Source organism: Tamandua tetradactyla, chromosome 9 (genome assembly GCF_023851605.1).
Source record: "Tamandua tetradactyla isolate mTamTet1 chromosome 9, mTamTet1.pri, whole genome shotgun sequence".
NCBI lineage: Eukaryota > Metazoa > Chordata > Mammalia > Pilosa > Myrmecophagidae > Tamandua > Tamandua tetradactyla.
The window spans coordinates 40,122,576-40,144,286 of record NC_135335.1 but is presented as its reverse complement, the minus strand read 5'-3'; the positions used below and the strand labels follow the sequence as shown (position 1 = coordinate 40,144,286).

At 41.0% G+C, this 21,711-nt stretch overlaps 1 protein-coding gene across 5 annotated transcripts in view; it reads right to left on the bottom strand.

Moving 5' to 3' along the window:
- The window catches only part of SRGAP3 (SLIT-ROBO Rho GTPase activating protein 3), a 304,458-nt gene that overhangs the window by 54,274 nt on the left and 228,473 nt on the right, over positions 1–21,711 (bottom strand). For all 5 annotated transcript variants that reach the window (XM_077116674.1, XM_077116670.1, XM_077116673.1 and 2 more), the window contains exon 10: positions 21,375–21,459. In XM_077116674.1, the coding sequence (XP_076972789.1) occupies positions 21,375–21,459 (85 nt within the window). The remainder of the gene's footprint in view (positions 1–21,374; positions 21,460–21,711) is intronic.

The window sequence follows — 21,711 nt, the reverse complement described above, 5'->3', positions numbered from 1 at the left end:
TCAAAGCAGAAAAATCACATGATCATCTCAATTGATGCAGAAAAGGCATTTGACAAAATTCAACATCCTTTCCTGTTGAAAACACCTCAAAGGATAGGAATACAAGGGAACTTCCTTAAAATGATAAAGGGAATATATGAAAAACCCACAGGTAATATCATCCTCAATGGGGAAAAACTGAAAACTTTCCCCCTAAGATCAGGAACAAGACAAGGATGTCCACTATCACCACTATTATTCAACATTGTGTTGGAGGTTCTAGCCAGAGCAATTAGACAAGAAAAAGAAATACAAGGCATCAAAATTGGAAAGGAAGAAGTAAAACTATCACTGTTTGCAGACAATATGATACTATATGTTGAAAACCCGGAAAAATCCACAACAAAACTACTAGAGCTAATAAATAAGTACAGCAAAGTAGCAGGTTACAAGATCAACATTCAAAAATCTGTAGTGTTTCTATACACTAGTAATGAACAAGCTCAGGGGGAAATCAAGAAACAAATTCCATTTACAATTGCAACCAAAAGAATAAAATATTTAGGAATAAATTTAACTAAAGAGACAAAAGACCTATACAAAGGAAACTATAAGAAATTGTTAAAAGAAATCACAGAAGACCTAAATAGATGGAAGGGCATACCGTGTTCATGGATTGGAAGACTAAACATAGTTAAGATGCCAATTCTACCTACATTGATTTACAGATTCAATGCAATACCAATAAAAATCCCAACAACTTACTTATCAGAAATAGAAAAACCAGATAAGCAAATTTATCTGGACGGGCAGGGTGCCCTGAATTGCTAAAAGTATCTTGAGGAAAAAAAATGAAGCTAGAGGTCTCATGCTGCCTGACTTTAAGGCATATTATGAAGCCACAGTGGTCAAAACAGCATGGTGCTGGCATAAAGATAGATATATTGACCAATGGAATAGAATAGAATGTTCACATATAGACCCTCTCATCTATGGACATTTGATCTTTGATAGGTCAGTCAAGCCAACTCACCTGGGACAGAATAGTCTCTTCAATAAATGGTCCCTAGATAACTGGATATCCATATGCAAAAGAATAAAAGAGGACCCGTATCTCACACCCTATACAAAATTTAACTCAAAATCGATCAAATATCTAAACATTAGGTCTAAGACCATAAAACAGTTAGAGGAAAATGTAGGGAAATATCTTATAAATCTTATAATTGGAGGCGGTTTTATAGACTTTACACCCAAAGCAAGAACACTGAAGAAAGAAAGAAAGAAATGGGAACTCCTCAAAATTAAACACTTTTGCGCATCAAAGAACTTCATCAAGAAAGTAAAAAGACAGCCTACATAATGGGAGACAATATTTGGAAATGACATATCAGATAAAGGTCTAGTATCCAGAATTTATAAAGAGATTGTTCAACTCAACAACAAAAAGACAGCCAACCCAATTACAAAATGGGAAAAAGACTTGAACAGACACCTCTCAGAAGAGGAAATACAAATGGCCAAAAGGCACATGAAGAGATGCTCAACGTCCCTGGCCATTAGAGAAATGCAAATCAAAACCACAATGAGATATCATCTCACACCCACCAGAATGGCCATTACAAAACAGAAAATGACAAGTGCTGGAGAGGATGTGGAAAGAGGCACAGTTATTCACTGTTGGTGGGAATGTCAAATGGTGCAACCACTGTGGAAGGCAGTTTGGCGGTTCCTCAAAAAGCTGAATATAGAATTGCCATATGACCTGGCAATACCATTGGTAGGTATCTACTCAAAGGACATAAGGGCAAAGACACAAACGAACAATTGCACACCAATGTTCATAGCAGCATTATTTACAATTGCAAAGAGATGGAGACAGCCAAAATGTCCATCAACAGAAGAGCGGCTAAACAAACTGTGATATATACATATGATGAAATATTATGCAGCTTTAAGACAGAATAAACTTATGAAGTATGTAACAACATGGATGAACCTTGAGAACATTATGCTGAGTGAGACTAGCCAAAAACAAAAGGACAAATATTGTATGGCCTCACTGATATGAACTGACATTAGTGAATAAATTTGGAATATTTTGTTGGTAACAGACATCATCAGGAGATAGAAATAGGGTAAGATATTGGGTAATTGGAGCTGAAGGGATACAGTCTGTGCAGCAGGACTGAATACAAAAACTCAGAAATGGACAGCACAATACTACCTAACTGTAATACAATTATGTTAAAATACTGAATGAAACTGCATGTGAGAATGATAGAGGGAGGAGGGCTCGGGGCATAAATGAAATTAGAAAGAAAGATAGATGTTAAAGATTGAGATGGTATAATCTAGGAATGCCTAGAGTGTATAATAATAGTGACTAAATGTACAAATTTTAAAAATGCTTTTGCATGAGGAAGAACAAAGGAATGTCATTATTGCAGGGTGCTGAATATAGATGGTAATTAATATTTTAAAATGACACCTTATGTGTGAGACTAAAGCAAAAAATGTTTTTTTGGTACAAAATTTATATTTTGACTAGTGCATTTCCTAATATATGTAGATAGTTTGATTGAACACCATAAGTACTTGGAATCTCAGGTAGGACATGAGATTTTGCTGGTTTGTCCAGGTGATGCCCCAATGAATCCCAGAGTGATTCGATCAGTGAGTGGAAAAGTATTTGCAAAGCCCCCTTCGGGGAGTGGTGAGAATGGGGAGAAATGCAACTTCCCCAAGTTGAATTCTTGATATTCTCACAAGCAGTGTGGACAACCAAAGCTGTAGGCTGAGCCCCCAGTCTTGGGGTTTGTTCATATGAAACTTAATCCCACAAAGGATAGGTCAAGTCTACTTAAAATTTAGGCCTAAGAGTCACCCCCAAGAGAGCCTCTTTTGTTGCTCAGATGTGGCCTCTCTCTCTAGCCAACACAACAAGCAATTACCCCTCTCTGCATGGGACATGACTCCTAGGGGTGTGGACCTTCCTGGCAATGTGGGACAGAGATCCTAGAGTGAGCTGAGACTCAGCATCAAGGGATTGAGAAAACCTTCTCGACCCAAAGGGGGAAGAGTGAAACGAGACAAAGTGGCAATGGGTGAGAGATTCCAGAGTCGAGAGGTTATCCTGGAGGTTATTCTTACACATTAAGTAGATATCACCTTGTTATTCAAGATGTAATGGAGAGGCTGGAGGGAACTGCCTGAAAATGTAGAGCTGTGTTCCAATTGTCATGTTTCTTGAGGATGATTGAATAATGATACAGCTGTCACAACGTGACTGTGTGATTGTGAAAACCTTGTGTCTGATGCTCCTTTTATCTACCTTGTCAACCAACGAGCAGAACATATGGAATAAAAAAAAATAATAGGGCGAACAAATGCTAAAATAAATTTAGTTTGAAATGCTAGTGATCAGTGAAAGGAAGAGGTATGGGGTATGGTAAGTATAATCTTTTTTTTTTTTCTTTTCTGTTTTTGCTTTATTTCTTTTTCTATTGTCTTTTTATTTCTTTTTCTGAATTAATGCAAATGTTCTAAGAAATGATGAATATGCAACTAAGTGATGATATTGTGAATTACTGATTATATATGTTGGTGTTTTATTTGGTTTGTTAAATGTTTTTTAATTAATAAATAAATTTTAAAAAATGCATATAGGTGCACAGGTGGTTCAGTGGTAAAATGTTGACTTTCTATGTTGGAGACCCGGGTTCAGTTCCTGGACCATGCACCTCCCCCCAAAAAATGCATATATATTTTTTGACTCTACAGTGGACCTCCTGAATCAGAATCTCTGAGATAAAAATCTAGGAATCTACATTCTAACACTTCAGATGGCCCTTTCTATGCATACCAAAGTTCAAAAACTCCTGCATTATCTTATTTCAACAAACATTTATTGAGCATCTGCCGTGTGCTAGCACTGAAAGGTAGCCTTGTTACTCCCCTACCCTACCTCTTTCTCAGCTGATAACCTTCTCCCTTCTTTCAATGGAGAAGAAAATTAGGAAGATGGGCCCTCTGTCTACCTGCCTCCATTAGAAGCCACCCACTTACCTGCAGCTGTCCACAAATTCTCTGGAAAAAGCACCTTGGCCTTCTCTCTGAGCTCTGGGTCCCATGCCCTCTACCCTTCTTAGGAGCTCTGTTTCTACAAGCACCTTCTCTCTCTCCAGCACCACAAATCTCCTCTCTTCTATATCAATTTCTATCAGCATATATGTATATGTATCAGCTGATTTTTCAAACCCTTCCTTGATTCATATCTCCATCTAACCACATCCCCATTCCTCTGTTCTCTCTTGCAGCAAAGCGCCCCAAAGGAGCTGTCTAGAAGTACCGTCACTGTCTTACACTCTAGGCTCTCCTCATCCCATGGCAGTTAGGCTATGTCCTCACTACTCCACTGAGACTTCTCTTGCTGAGTTGACCAGTGATCTCATGTGGCTGAATCCAATGGTCTTCTCTGTTCTTTTCTATTTGACTTCTTGGCATCATTTGGCCCAGTCAACCACTCCCTTCTTCTTATAAAGATTTCCCCTCTCAACTTTCATGACTCTATACTTTGCAGGCATTCATCTTACCCTGCAGGTTGTTCCTCAATCTCTTCTATTAGCTAGTTCTTCTCCGTTCTAACCTTAACCTCGAAGTACTGGAGTGCCCAAGGATGCAAGCCTGGGTCTCCCTGGCTACTCTCTCTACTCACTCTTTCTAGGTGATCTCACATGCGTACTGATGACTCCCAAATCTTATTTCCAGACCATATCTTTCCCTAGGATTCCAGATGCATATCTCACTGCCCTCTTTTTTTTCTTTATTTTTAATACTGCTGACGATGTTAGCATAGAAAATTCACCCATTGAAGTGTATAATCCAATGATTTTTAATAAATGTACAGAGTTGTGCAAAAATCCACACAATTCAATTTTAGAACATCTGCATCATCCCCAAATGATCCCTCCTGCCCATTTAAAGCCATTTCCTGTTCCCTTCACAGCCCTAGACCACCATTAATCTAGTTTCTGTCTCTATGGATTCACCTTTTTCTGGCTATTTCATATAAATGGAATCATGCAATATATGGTCTTTTGCACCTGGATTCTTTCACTTAGCATAGTGCTTCTGAGGTTTATCCATGTGATATATTTTGGTACTTTGTTTCTTTTTATAGCTGAATAATATTCCATTATATGTAAATACATTTTATTTTACCCATTCACTACCAACTGCCCACGTGGCATCTCAAACCTCACATGTCCCCTAAAGACTCTTTACTTCCATGCCTCAGATATGTTTTCTTACCACCTATTCTTTGACATTTCAATAAATGGAACCTCCATTCACCCAGTTGTTTATGCCAAAAATCTAAGCATTATCCTTGAGTTCTCTCTTTCCTTCAGACCTTAAATCTGTTTACTTCTCTCCATTTCAACAGTACTTGCTTAGTCCAACCCACCATCACCTCTTGCCTACACTAGTATAGCATCTTTTCGACTGGCATTCCTGTTCTACTGCAATCCATTCTGGACTCAGCAGCCAAAAAGATCCCCATAAATCATATTGTTTCTTACCCTTGCTTAAAACCCTCCAATAAATTCCCATCACACACACAACAAAATCCAAACCTCTTCCTCTTACTCTGGCTCATAAAATCCTTCATGATCAGGGCGTGCTTTGTCTACTTCTCCACCTACTTATATCCCTTTCTCCTTTGTTCACTGTGCTCTAGTCACAGAAAACTTCTGTGTATTTGCTGCCCTACTGCCTGGAATTATCTTGTTTCTCATAGTTGTATGGTTAACTTCTTCCAGGTCTTTGGATCTCAGTTTAAAAATTGTGTCCAGAGGACTTCTGAGAAGATTGCATAATAGGATAGGCTGGGTTCACCTCTGTTCCAAGGAACAAGTAGAGAAGTGACAGAAAAATAACTGGGACAGCAGTTCCAGGGTGAGAGTGATCTGAGAGGGTTTTCTACACTATTTGGGAGGCCTTAGATGAAAAAGCTGAGGAATGGGGATGCAGAGAATGGAATGAGGGGGCTCCATCAGGACTCCACTGGGGAGAAGAGGACACGCCCAGGAAAGCGTCTGCCTCTGCAACTAACTTGGGACGTCAGTCCCCTCACACCAGTAAACTTGCTTTCTCTGCTCACAGACACCATCCAGGTAGTGCAAAGAGCCCACCACTCCCTTTTCCATACGGAGGCCCAGACCCCTTAGGAGTGCACAGACAGGGAGGCAGGGATGAAGGTGCAAGCCATGCCATGCCCCTGCGCCCTGCCCCTCCTGCGTGCCATGCCATGCCTAGCTGGAAGGACAGTCCAGGTTGGCCGTGGACAGGGGTAACTGACATACCAGTCAAGTTGGAGCCTGGGGACCACAATACCCATCGGGCCCACAAGCAGACTCTCCACTGAGGTATATACTGCTCACCCCCAGCCCCAAGGTTGGAGGCTTTCAGTGCATACTGGGACCAGCGGACCTGGCTGGGATTGCACCCAAGTTTCCATCCAGCTCACTCAGCCACTGCAGTCAGGGAGAGATGGGTCTGAGGGGACAAGGAGGCCCAGTAGTGCCATCTGCTGGGCTGAAACAGAAAGCGCAGCATGGCAAACTGCCTATCTGTGCAGCTTCCAACAGATCCTCAAGTTGAGTGCATTCCCTGCATGAGGGCCAGGCCTCGGTCTGGCGGGGAAGCACTGATGAACCCAGTGCAAAATGAGACCTTCAACACAAACTCAAGTCAATACAGTACCTTAGGTGGCTGAGGGAAATCGACCTTCAAAACAACCTTATCAAAATAATCAAATGGGGCAGGCCTTGGTGGCTCAGCAGGCAAGAATGCTTGCCTGCCACGCCAGAGGACCCGGATTCGATTCCCGGTTCCTGCCCATGTGAAAAAAAAAGATAATCAAACGCCTCTAAGCCAACGGAGAATCACAAAGCATATGAAGATGCAGGTAGATATGGTCCAGCCAAATGACTAAATTAAAACACAGGAGGGGAGACGGACATTGGAACAACTAAGCAAAGATGTTCATACAAATCTCCTAAATAAATTCTATGAGAATTTATCAATAAACCCTTCTTGATAAAAGATATCAAGAAGACACCGGAAGAGCATAAAGAAGAACTTGAAAGAAAAAGTAGAAAAACAGCAGATATTACAGAGATGAAACATACTGTAGTCAGAATAAAAAATACACTAGAGGGCGGTGCAATGGTGGCTCAGTGGCAGAGTCCAGCCTGCCATGCTGGAGACCCGGGTTCAATTCCTAGTGCCTGCTCATGCAAAAGCCAAAAACAAAAATATACTAGACACAAAACAGCAGATCTGAAGAGGCAGAAGAAAGAATAAGTGAACTAGAGGACGGGAAAATGGAATTCAAACACACAAAAGAACAAATAGCAAAAAAGATGGAAAATTTTGAATTGGAGTTCAAGGAAATGATGCAGAACACGAAGTGCACAGATATAAGAATCACTGGTGTCCCAGAAGGAAGAGAGAAAAGGGCTAGGAAGAGTAGCTGAGGAGATAATGGGAGAAAACTCCCTAACTCTTAGGAAAGACATAAATATGCAAATCAGAGAAGCCCAATGAACCACAAATAGAATCAATCCAAATAGGCCTACTCTAAGACACATACTAATCAGTCTGTCAAATGTTGCAGAGAAGCAGAACATGCTAAAAGCAGCAAGAGAAAAGCGACTCACCACACACAAGGGAAGTGATACAAGACTGAGTTCAGACTACTCAACAAGCACCAGGGAGGCAGGAGGGCAGTGGTATTATATATTCAAGATCCTGAGAGAGAAAGACTTCCAACCAAGAATTCTTCATCCAGCCAAGTTGTCCTTCAAAAGTGAAGGAGAGGGCAGGCGATGGTGGCTCAGTGACAGAGTTCTCGCCTGCTATGCCAGAGACACGGGTTCAATTCCCGGTGCCTGCCCATGCAAAAAAAAAAAAAAAAAAAAAATGTGAAGGAGAGATTAAAAGTTTCACAGACAGACAAAGGCTGAGAAAATCCATCAATAAGAGCCTGGTCCTACAAGAAATACTAAAGGGAGTTCCATTGGCTGAAAAAAAAAAAAGACAGGAGAGGGAGGTTTGGAGGAGGGCACAGATTGAAGAGTCCCAGTAAGGGTAATTTAAAGGACAAAAAGAAAAAAGAATATATAGATCTGACAAACAAAAAACAAAGGATAAGGTGGTAGGGTCAAGAAATGCCTTTACAGTAATACCTTTGAATGTTAATGGACTAAACTCACCAATTAAAAGAAACAGTTTAGTAGAATGGATTAAGAAATATGATCATCGGTATGCTGCTTACAAGAGACTCATCTTAGACACAAGGATACAAATAGATTGAAAATGAAGGAATGGAAAACAATGTTCCATGAAATGATGTTTCACAACCAGACAGAGGATCAGCAAGGAAACTGAGAACCTAATTTGATAAATGAATTAGACTTAACAAACATGTATAGATTGTTACCCTCCAAAACACCAGGATATACATTCTTCACTAAAGAGAATGTTCTCAAGGATAGAGCATATGCTGGGGCATAAAGCAGGTCTTTATACATTTAAAAAGATTGAAATTATTCAAATCACATTCTCTGATGATCACAACAGAATGAAGCTGGAAATCAATAATCACCTAAGAAACAGAACCTCCACAAATATACAGAGATTAAATAACACACTCTTAACCAATTAGTGCATCAAAGACAAAATTGCTAGAGAAATCGGTAAATATCTGAAGACTAATGAAAATAAGAATAAAGCATATAAGAACTAAAGGGAAGCAGCAAAGGCAGTGCTGAGAGAGAAATATGTTACCCTAGATGCCTATATTAAAAAATAAGAACAAGCAAAAATCGAAGACATAACTGCTCACCTGGAGAATTTAGAGAAAGAGCAATAAACTTACCCTAAAGCAAATAAAAGAAGGGAAATAACAAAGATTAAAGCAGAATTAAATGAACTGAAGAACAACAACAACAAAAAGTAGAAAGAATCAATAAAGCCTAAAGTTGATTGAGAAAATAAATAAAATCAATAACCCCCTAGCTAGGCTGATAAATAAAATGCAAAGAAAGTCAGAAATTAGAGGGGGCCCATTATTACAGACCCTGAAGAAATAAAAAATCTTAATGAAACATCTGTATGCCGACAAACTAGACAACTTAGATGAAATGGACAAATTCCTAGAAACACATGAACAACCTACACTGATTCGAGAAGATCCAGATTTCAACAAACCAATCACAAGGAAAGAGATTCAATCAGTCATCAAAAATCTTCCTACAAAGAAAAGCCCAGTGCCACATGCCTTCACAGGGGAGTTTTATCAAACACTCCAAAAAGAGATATTACCAATCCTGCTCAAACTCTTAAAAAAATTGAGGAAAAAGGAATACTACCTAACTCATTTTATGAAGCTAATATCACTCTACTACTAAAACCGGTTAAAGATGCTACAAGAAAGGAAAACTACAGACCAATCGCTCTTCTGAATATAGATGTGAAAATTCTCAACAAAATACTAGCAAATCAAATCCAATGACACATTAAAAGAACTATACACCATGACCAAGTGGGGTTTATACCAGGAATGCAAGATGGTTTAACACAAGAAAACAAATTAATATAATACAGCACATTAACAAATCAAAAGGAAAAAGTCACATGATCATCTTGACTGATGCTGAAAAAGCATCAGCAAACTTCAACATCCTTTTCTGATAAAAATACTTTAAAAAGTAGGAATCAAAGAAAACTTCCTCAATATAATAAAGGGCATATATGAAAAACTCATAGCCAGCATTGAACTCAACTGTGAGAGAATGAAAGCTTTTCCCCTAAGATTGGGAATCTTAGAAGGACGCCCTCTGTCACCACTGTTATTAAACAATATACTAGAAGTTCTGGCCAGAGCAGTCAGGCAGGAAAAAGAAATTAAAAGCATCCAAATCAAAAAGGAAGAAGTAAAACTTTTATTATTTGCAGATGACATGATACAGTACTTGGAAAATATTGAGAAAACCATGATAAAGCTTCTTGAGCTAATAATCAAATTCAGCAAAGTGGCAGGACACAAGGTAATGTGCATAAATCAGTAATGTTGCTACACACAAGCAGTGGCCTAACTGAGAAGACAATTAAGGAAAACCTTCCATTCAAAATAGCAACTATAAAATCAACTATCTAGGAACAAACTTAATCAGGGATAAAAAAGAACCTATATATAGAAAACTACAAAACATTGCTAAAAGAAATTAAAGAAAGCGTAAGTAGGTGGAAAGACCTTCCGTGTTCATGGATAGGAGGGCTAAATGTAGGTAAGATGCCAAATCTACCCAAATTGATCTACAAAAACAACACAATACCAATCAAAATTCCAACAACCTATTTTAAAGACTTGGAAAAGCTATTTATTAAATTCACTTGGAAGGGAAAGAGACCTCAAAAAGCTAAAAATAACCTAAAAAAGAAGAACAAAGTGGGAAGATTAACACTTCTTGATTTTAAAGCTTATTACAAAGCCACAGTGGCCAAAGCAGCATGGTCCTGGCACAAAGATAGAAGTATTGACTAATGGAATCAAACCAAGAGTGCCGAGGTAGACCACCAAATCTATGGTCAACTGATCTTAGACAAATTCCCCAAATCCACACTGAATTTGGACAGAATAGTTTTTTTCAATAAATGGGCATGGGAGACCTGTATATCAATAGCCAAAAGAATGAACGAAGACCCTGACCTTATACTCTATATGACAATTAACTCAAAGTGGATCAAAGACCACATTGATATGGATATAAGAGCCAGTACCATAAAACTCCTAGAAGAAAATATAAGGAAACATCTTCAAGAACTAGTAATGGGAGGTAACTTCCTAAACTTTAAACTCAAAGCACAGGCAATGAAAGAAAAATATACATAAATTGGTACACCTCAAAATCAAAACTACTCAAAGGACTTTCTCAAAAAGGTGAAGAGGCAGCTAACTCAATGGGAGTAAATATTTGGCAATCACAACTCGGATAAAGGTTTGATCAACATGAAAAAGTTAGAATGGGCAGAGCCCAAATACCCCTAAAGATAGGGAGAAGGATCTAAGGAAAATAAGGAGTTATAACAGAGAAGATAGGATTTAAGCAGTTCATAACTGCTGAATCATTATATTGATATTTTGTTTAGTCTCCAGTGTCTTGGAGGAGCTAAAAGGAAAAACCTAAAATTGTAGAACTGTAATCCATACCAAACTCTGAAATCTGTTCTATAACTACTTGTTAAAATGTACTTTGAAATTTATTGCTTTTTTTGTATATATGTTATATTTCACAATAAAAAGTTTTTTTTTAAAAATTGGGTCCAGAGAGAGAAGCCTGGACACAAAAGCAGACACTTTTCCCTTCATTTCACACACTCTGTTTAAACTCTATCTATAGCTCATCACTAATATTTCTCTTGCCCTTGCTTATTTGTTTACTTGTCTATTGCCATTCTATCCCCACTGGAATATAAATTCCATGAAAGAAGGAATCTTGTCTGTCTTGTTAAAAATGCATTCATTTCAAGGTCTAGGAGAGTATCTGGCACAAAATAAACACTCAATATTTGTTGAATGAATGAATGAATGAGTCCTTTACCTTCAAGAAACTTAGTGTCAAATGAGGATAAGCCCTAAATAGTGTTATTGCAATCGTGTAATAAGTGTCATAGTAAAATTGCACACAGGTGTCATCCCTCATAACGACAGATGAGCAAACAGGCTTGGAGAGACGGAGGGACATTCCCAGGTCCCTAGTAAGCACACAATTTGGATTTGAATTCAAGTTGCCTAACTTCAGATCAGAATTTTGCCGGGGGAACCTGGTTTCACCTACACAAACACAGAGTGAGGGGAGTGGACATCCTCGGCGGAATATGCCTCAGACCCAGGGACTCCCTGAGGGTCCGTCTGGTTTCTAATAGCACCTCATCCCTCAGCTGCAGGGATGCCACATCTGAGAAGACAGCTCCCTGTGGGCTGGGCTGGGATGCTCATAATGAAGAGTTCAGACAGCATCTTTTCCTTCCCTTCCCAAAATGATATAAAAATACAGAGATCAGGGCCCTAGCAGGGCCCTTTTCTATCAACTCACTCTGTGATCTTGGCCAAGCCGCTTCCTGTCTCTGGGTCTCAGCATCCCCCAACATACCCAGTTTAAAAGAGGGGTACTATTGTCATTTGGGGCAGATAATTCTTAACTGTCTAATTGGTGCATTATAGATTGTTACATTCCTAAATCCCACTCAGCAAATGCCAGTCGTGTTTGTTTCTCAGTTATTGTGACTTCAAAAAAATGCACCTCTGCATTTCCCAACAGCTGGGGTAGAACTGTCCCATGCTGAGAACTTCTCAACCAATGCTGTCTAACAGAAATGTAATGTAAGCCAGAAATGCAAGCCATGCATGTAATTTTAAATGTTTTAGCAGCCATATTACAAAAAGTAAAGAGAAGCCGGTGAAATTAATTTTAACCATATACTTTAATTTAGCAAACAAAAACAGTGCCATTTTAATATGTATTAATGCAAAATTAATGAGATATTTTTATTTTTTGTACTAACTCTTGAAAATCTGGTGTGTGTTTTACACATCTTAATTCAGACCAGCCACATTTCAAGAGCAATCTGGGACTAGAGAACATCATGTTGTAGGGTATACCTCTAGACTCTGGCATCCCATTCAGCATTAATTAACATTAGAGACTTTTTTTTTTGTATGCTGTATGGTGGGAGTCACATTTCAGTTTTTTTCCATGTGGCTATCTTGTTATTGCAGCACCAGTTTATTGAATTTTTTTTGGGGGGGTGGGTAGTGGAGGGGGGAAGTGCACGGGCCAGGAATCAAACCCAGATCTCCCACACGGCAGGTGAAAATTCTACCACTGAACTACCCTCGCACCCCCGCATTAGGGACTTATAAGAAATAAAGAATTGAGCATGTTTTCTCAACAGAAAACAATTCAAAGCAGGGCCAGACAGAGAAATGAGGGAAAGATGAGAGTAACCTGAGGTCTGAAAGTGGGAATTGGCACATAATTCTTTAAATTCCTGACCAAAGCTTGTGGCTTTGGTCATCTCAAGGTGACAGCAGTTGGTTAAACTGGAGGCAAAGACCAAAGCAGGAAAAGAGAAAAGTTAGTTAAAACAGTCAAATTTGCTCTGCTTAATTTGGATTATGCGTTGTGGGTCTGATGCAAATTCCTACCAGACACCAGTGTGAGCTAATTTTTCATTTGGATCCAAGACTTCCGTTGACAGCCATTGGCCTGGGATTGTCTGAGGAAGGTGGACTATAAAGCACGTCATTTCCCTTAGGGCTGTAGACAACTGCCACTCTGACTTACAAAGTGGACTTTCAGTTTCCTGTCCTACCTCTCTTGGTTCCAAAAGAGTGCACTCTTTCTATCTACCCACTAGGCTCCAATTACACTGGATCTTTTAGTTCTCCTAACTCAACCCACCCTTTCCCACCTTTGCACATGCTGTTCCTTCTGCCTGGACACTCTTTTCCCAGCTTTTCCCACAGTTGCTGCCTTCTCATCCTTCAGGCTTTGCTTCATCATCACTTCCCCAGAGAGACCTCACATTCTAAACTCGGTGTCCCCACCTCCCCCACCCCACACCCCACGTACAATGGTTCACGATCTCAACCCAAATCTTCCTTTCCGGGCACTTATCACTAGTATAATTATTTGCCTAATCATTTATTGTTTGAGGTCTCTCTTCCCCAAGGGAGAAACCTTGTCTTTTTTGCACACCTCTGTGTTCCCAGTACTGGCTTAACTGAGTGCCTGTGTTTTGCACAGATGGACAGACAGATGAACAGACAAACAAGGATAGAGAGAGAAGTAGGGGAAAGCTAAGGGATAAAAGGGTTGAGGTCTTGGAATTGAAATATCAGAACACCCTTAAGATAGAGTTTCCTCTAGAAGGGAATCTGATATCCTTAACTGTTAGACTCACATTCCATCTCTTAGGACCCCCGTTGCCAATGCCTTTTGGAATAGGGTGTCTCAAGTTCCAACAAATGTCAGAAACCAAAAATTGCATTGCCCTTTATCTTCTGAGATTTGTGGGATTTAAAGTATGTATTTTTTATAGTTGATAGTTCCGTCATTTTCTAAAAGGCCAGACTGCCTGTTCCTGGTGGACACTTTGCTGTGTAATGGACTATTTACATCTTAGCCTGAAAAGATTTTGTCCCATCCGTTTTACAGGCAGCGCACTGTTCATCCTAGAGGGGCTTTAGTAAATTGAAAACCCACCGCCTTTGGTGCAAACCCCGCGGCTCACAAACTATCCAGACCCCAGAGTACTAAAAAGATCATGGATCTAGGACTCAGGGATAATAATTAACTAAGAATTCTCTGGCCGATAAAATGACATAACAGGGCAGTGAGATGATGGCTCAGTGGCAGAGTTCTCACTTGACATGCCGGAGACCCGGGTTCAATTTCCGGTGCCTGCTCATGCAAAAAAAAAAAAAAAAGAAAATTGACATAACAACAAGAGCATATAGAGACTATAAACTCTGGTTCCCAAGACATACCAGTGATACAGTTTACAACAAGGAATGCCGATTTGTTAAGTAAATTCATTGACTTGTGTGTCTGGGGTCAATCATATTAAAATTTCACTTTTAAATAAAGGTGACTCAAAAGATCTCATATTTCCATTGGCTTGTGGTTTCTTCAAGCAATGCTTCAAAGTAGAACTTTAGAGAAATTGAGGCCTTCAACAAAATAGTTGATTTCATTTGAGAAAAACATAAAAAAAGAAAAAAAGCCGCATTTTTTTTAGCCAAAAGATTCCACTTGGCCCCATATTTCTTACCTATTTCCAAAGTTTCCAGTTCCTTCCTTCCAATACCTCGTGTCCCTTCAATGACATTAAAAGGCCATTGGATATGGTACAATCTCACCCTAGCCCCACTCTTAGAAGAACAGTTCTACTAAATGAACAGCCAAAATATTCAGGTGGTGGCATCTCATCTGCTGATACTCAGCAGAGAGAATTAGCCCAGCTTCTGAGCAATCTGTGGTCTGATCATTTTTCCCATACACCCTTTGTCCAATGGCCAGGATTCGGTCTTACTTTATTCAGCTTCAAAAAGGAATGAAAATTTCACATCTATAAAATTCCCTGTTATACTGGCACTTACTGGTCTTTCTTTGTTCTGTGCTACCGCAAATTTACTTGTGATTAACTTGTGCTTAACTTGTTTTTAGCACAAACATTTTTAAATATTTTACCTATTTCTTAGAACAAAGCATAATATTTTCTCAGTATTTCCAGGGGACCATTCTGTTCCCATTGACGATGGTAATTCGGTGAGTGACAACCATGCCTCAGGCACTGCTGAGTCAGCTTGAACCGTGTACCCCACATTCACTGGTCCAGCCCTAGAGTGTGTACTGGAATGGGTAAATTCTTTCTGTAATGGACCAAACAGTAGCCATGGCTTGTGGGTCACAGGGTTCCATCACAACTTCTCAACTCCGCCTCATGGTACAAAAGCAACCACAGACAATAGGTAAATGAATGGATGTGACTGTGTTTCAATGACATTTTATTTGCAAAATCAGACATTGCCAGGATCTGGCCTGCTGGCCACAGTTTGCTGACCCCTGGTCCAGGCATTTATAGCTCTCTCACCTTCCTGGAGTTCTTTCTCTTTCTTCTAGGGATCACTATTCACTACATTAGGTATCCTGCTTCTAAACCACAGCCTTATTTTACTGTATCTAGTGGCCAGGATTCGGGTGTGTCTAAGTGAGGCTCTGGGTGCATCTCCGTCAGCTACAGGAGACTGCACGTCCATCCCCGTGCCTGGCCACCCAAAGGCTGACACCCACAGCCTTCCTCCAGGTTTGTGGTCCTGTTTGGAATGGCTGATGCTTTCAGATGCCTGATCTCCGAAAACTTTTTCAAGAGTCCTTCCCTGACCTGACTCATGAATTCCCAGATATCTCCACAAGAGAAGAGCAAACTTGCCTCTGCTTGAGGAATTCCAGGTGACAGAGCAAGCCCGGACGCTGGCCTGGAGCATGTGACGCTCCAGCCATGGGTGGAGACAGTTACCTAACTACAGACTCCCCTCCAAAGAGGCAAGTCATGGGGGTGGCTTGGACCCTTGGCAAGATGTGATGAGAGTGGCACTTGACCTCTAGGGTCTTCCTCCCCCAAAGCCACAATCCCAGGCCAGTCATAAGGAAAACATCAGATAGATCCCAACTGAGGGGCATTCTACAAAATACCTGACCTGCACTCCTCAAAAACTGTCAGGATCAAAGCCAAGGACAGTCTGAGAAACTGTTAATCCCAAAAGGAAACTAAGGAGACCTGACAACTAAATGTTTGTGGGATCCTGAAACAGAACATGGGAATTAGGTATAAGCTAAGGAAATCAGAAGAAAGCATGGATTTTGGTTGCTAATAATGTGTTGATATTCATTAATTGTGATAAATGTACCATGCTATTGTGAGATGTTACATAGAGGAGAAACTGGACACGGAGTACATGGGAGCTCTGTACTATCTCTGTAACTTTTCTGTAAATCTTAAACTATTCTAAAATTAAAATTTTATTATAAACAAAAACAAAAACAAAACTTCTCCAGAACTGACTGACCTAACAAGACCAATCTCAGTTATTAAAAGAAGTACAGATACTGGGGTAAAGAGAGGAGACTCCAGAGCTAAACCACATGCTTCAACCTATCTTCTACAAGAGCAGATCCCTGGGCTTGTACAATTATAAAGAGCCAGCCAGTTTCTCCTGTGAAAAACAACTTCCCTTCAATGGCACGTCCAGCTTGCAACCTGCCAATGTCCACAGTCATACCTTGGGAAAAACAGTTATCAGCTGGCCATCTTTATGTCACATTCCTTATTTTTGTGAAGAGTATCAGGTAGCCGTGTGACATTTCCCAGGAAGACAACTAGGATTTGTCTAAATTGAGGCTAAATATAGTCTGTGCTGGTGATTGGATAAAAGGTGGGCATGTGATTCAGTTCTGGTCAAAAAAACTAAGATGAAGCCTGCTAGATAATTCTTGGAGGGATTTTCTTCCTTGGTAAAAAGATGAATGTACAAAGAGACACCCACCAATCCTTTCCCTACTTATATACATTATAAGGGCACATAAGATACTTGGAACTGCTGGAGTCATCCCACAAGCAGGAGGAGAGACTTCAGGGACATGTGATGATGGCAGAAGTGAAATCTGAAGAGCACCTGGATTTTTTAAAACTCTCGTGAACAGCCAAATGGATACTGGAACTGTCTACCTCAAAATTCCTCCTTAAGTGAGATTTTAAAAAGGCCTCTTATTTAAGCCATTTTTATTTGAGTATTCAGATACTTCCTTATGCTCTTGCAGTCTAAGTCACTTTCATGTCAGTAACACTCCCAGAAAGTTCCTAGGAAAGCTCAGGTGTGCAACATTTACCTCCATGTCTTTTTGTTGTTGTTGTTCCTTGAGCCAGAAATCCCAAAGATCCTCTAAAGATCAGTGCAGTGGTACTCTGTCAGGCCAGATATGGGAATTCCAAAGATATCCATAGACAGTCTAGAGGAAGTGGTGGCTGCCACCCCTGAGACTTACCCCTTTCCCCAGATCCAGCAGGTACCATTGCTCAGCCCAGACTGAAGTTCCCCCAAATCATCTGCTGAGCATGCAAAACAGGTTACTAGTGCTGTGGGATGAGTTAGAACAAGCTTTTCCACTTCACTTAGACAAGAATAACTCTGGGAGGATGGCCCCAAATCTGTGAGTGAAGGAACTGCTTCAGTTCTTCTAACTGCCAAGGTAGGAAGCCCCAAAGCTAAGCCACTTGCTGGCTGTTGTCTGCCTACCTCAGGAGACTTTGCTAAAAGTTGTGGCTGCTGTTTCACAGCAAGAAAACCAAGCTTCAAAGGGAAGAAAACCATTACATGTTACTGTCTGGCAAACTGTGGTGGACCACAGGAGAAGAAAATAGAAAATGTAAAGCACCTTGTAGGCATTGAGTCATTGATTTCATTGATTCATGAATAAAATGAAAAATTTTGATAATGACAAAAAAAAAAAAGAAGAAGTACAGTGGGTTTTTTCACTGCTGGTTTCCTAGAAAACAGGAATATGGAGATTCTTTTGGACGGCTCTTTCTTAGCTGTCCCTAGACTTCAGAAGCTGCATTCTCCTGGACTTTCTTGGTACTAGTCCATTAAAACACTCAGACTGGTAAATCACATCTCAGACAAGGTGGAGCTGAAGGCTAAATAAACATGGAAGATGAAATGGGCCAGAAGTTATGCCAACCAAGACTAATTATCATTTCATTAAGGCCATTCAGGCAAGGGCAGTAATAAAAGGTTGCATCTGATAGAACTTTCTCCTTTCAGCCAGAGGACTCCCCAGGATCTTAACTTTCTATATATCTGGTTTTCTAACACCAGGGCACCTGACTACAAAAATACCATTAACCACTAATTCAAAAGGGCTTGCCTTCTGTTCCATCATGGAACACCCTCCAACCTCCCAGCCCCTTGTTCATGAAAACCAATCCTTCCTTTTAATGTTCATCTTGGAAGCCGCTCCCATCACATATCCATCCTGAACTCCCCTCAGGCTTTCTCTCTTTCCACTTTTCCCCTCATTCCTTCTGTTATGGTCTCCTCTTTCCCTAAAGTGCCCACAACCCTCCATGGCCCTGCTCACACTCTGGCCCAATCCTGAAGCGTCAGGATGGGGAGAGTTCAGAGGGGCGGCGAGGAAATGAAGAAAAAGCTATTGCAACCAACTCTTCCCTCTCCATCCCTTAACCAATGAATTTTGACAAATTTATACCCCATGTGACAAATGAAACCATCACCCAAATCAGTATAGAGAACATTTCCATCAATCCAGAAAGGTCCTCTCCCTTTAGCTGGAACACACAAAACTAATCTATGATTATAGAAGTCAGATCAATGGTTGCTTGGAGTGGAGGATAGGGCAGATTGATTGCAAAGGGGCCCAAGGGAACTTTGGGGAGTGATGGAAATGTTTTTATCTTGATTTGAGTGGTGGTTATTTATTCATGGACATATATATATTTGCCAAAATCACAGATTTCTACATATAAAGTGGGCACATTTTATCCTATATAAATTATGCATCAACAAAGTTCATTGAAAAAATTCCATTGATGTTATTTTTAAATCCTTGGTTATTCCTCAAATCCTTGGTAATTCCATTTCTTTGAAGCCTTTCCAGCTCTCCCAGCCTATGGTGATTCCTTCCTCCCCTGCCTCACAGCCCTCAGAATCTGTACCATTCACCTGGCAGTTCATACAGGATTACCCTGTAAACAGTGTTACCAGAACTGAACTTTTTGTGGATTCATGAGTTGTTTCCTAGCTAGACTGTAAGTTCCTTGAGGGTGGGAGATGGTTTCATTTCATACTGTATCCTCTAAAGCATGGAGCCCATGAATGCCAACCATCCACAGGTCCCAGAGACCCACTTGATAAATGCCAAGTGGATGGACGCTAGGGAGGACTCGTGTGGACAGAAGCAGAACCACTAGAATGTGCCCCCAGCAGGGAGAAAAGAGTGAGTTAGTGAAAGGGCAAGGATGTGTCATGGACAGCAAATACCCAATGTCTGATACCCCAGACCCTGGCACAGCTCCCATCCTCTCCTCCTTCTCTTTCCCCAAAATTCTTCTGGTTGATCTCTATGCCTGCTTTAAGCTGTCGTTTTAGGATCTAACAGCACTATCACTCTGGAAATTCCCTTCATCTCTCTCATGTTGGTCTCTTGTCTCCTGGACCCTGTGTTTTCTTTCTATTTGGTGGAGCACATTCTTCAGCCAATGGCCCTCTCCACAAGGAACACGAGATTATATCTGGATATATCTGGGTTAAAGATAACACAAGCAGGGTCAAGTGGCCTCAGAGACTCTAGGACAGGCCCAGTTGAGCTTCTGCCCTCATAGGTAAACATTGCACCAGGTCCCGGGGCTACTGGGACTTGCAGCAGACCACTCCTAACTTTGTGGCCTGGTTCTGATCAGCGAGCTCCTGCCTTTGACCTTGTGCCTGAGTTCACGCCCAGGTGACCTTTCTGTTATGGACTGAATTGTTTCTCCTATAGAGATAACATATAATCGCTAACCCCTACTCCCGTGAAAGCGATTTTATTTAGAAAGAGCATTTTAAAAGATACAATTAGTTAAGGTGAGGCCAAACAGAATTAGGGTGGGCCCTGTGACTGGTATCCTTATAAGAAGAGAGAAATCTGGACACAGAGACAGACACAGGGAGAAGTCCTGGTGAAGACAGGCAGAGATGCAAGTGATGCATTTATGAGCCGAAGAACACCAAAGAGTGCCAGCAAACCATCAGAAACAAGGAAGAAGCATGGAAGGACTCTCCCTTACAGGTTTTAGAGGGGACATGGCCCTGCTGACAACTTGATTTCAGACTTCTAGCTTCCAGAACTATGAGACCATAAATTTCTGTTATTTTAAGCCACCTGATTTGTGATCATTTGTTATGGCAGCCCCAGGACACTAAAACACTTTCCATTAAACTCCCATTCAGCAAATACTGAGGGCCTAGTAAGATCCAGGCACTGTTCTAGGCACTGGGGATCAAGTGGTGAGCAAGATAAGTAAGTAATTCCCTGCCCTGATTGAAGAGATGATATTGCTGGAGGTGGAGCTGACCAAAGTGCATGAATAATAAATAAGATTATTTCACATGGTGACAAGAAGAAAATCAGAGAGAATGTTGGGCCCGAGGTGTGGCTGGAGCGCAGTAAAGGAAGAGAGAATGGTAGATGAGGTGAGAGAAGTGAGCCTCACATGATCAGCAGATGGGATTTCATTCCAACTGTAACTGGAAGACTTGGAGTGGTTTTAAGCATAGTTCCTAGACCCTCAAGGACCAGACCCTGCCTTACATGTATAGATTTTCCTTTTCTGAACCTAGAATCCTGGCCAGGCCCTCTAGGAATTTTCCTGGCAAACAGTACCTGCTGAAAATCATCAATACTGACCCCTGTGTTGGGGGGGTCCAATACTGGACTCCCCCTCCCCATATACATACCTATTAGGGACCTTCCCTCTCAACCTAAACTAAAATTTGTTTCTTTCCCCATATTTCCGCAGTCAGACCAGACCCTTCTCAGCATCTGTGCCAGGGCTATTTCCCCGGCCTGACCAGTACTGGAATGGTCCAGTACCAGACCCCATTCTACCAAGGGCCAGTGTCTCAAGCTGAAACAATTAGAAGGGCGAAAACAAGCCCACTGGGGAACGCAGCCACTTCTCGCGGGCCCCACCATCTGACTCACCTTCGCCGAGGGTCTGCTTGAGTAGGTCATGCTTGGCCTGTAACTTGGTGATGAGGTTACTGCCATTCACATATTCTTTAAATTTCTGTAAGACACGAGGCACAGGAAAGGTACAGATTGCGGGACCCAGTAATGGAATCTCTGCCTCTGGAACCGAACTCCAGGATGGGGGTGTCACTCTCGGGGACCCCAGGAAGGGGAAATGAGGAGCTTGATTGCTTCTTTGCTTCTCTCCATTCAAATCCTGGGTTCTGCCAAGCACAGCTACCCTGTCCTCTGCGGACTTGGCAAACACAAAGAAACCCCAGGGAGAATGGGAACAGTGAAAGCTGCTTTG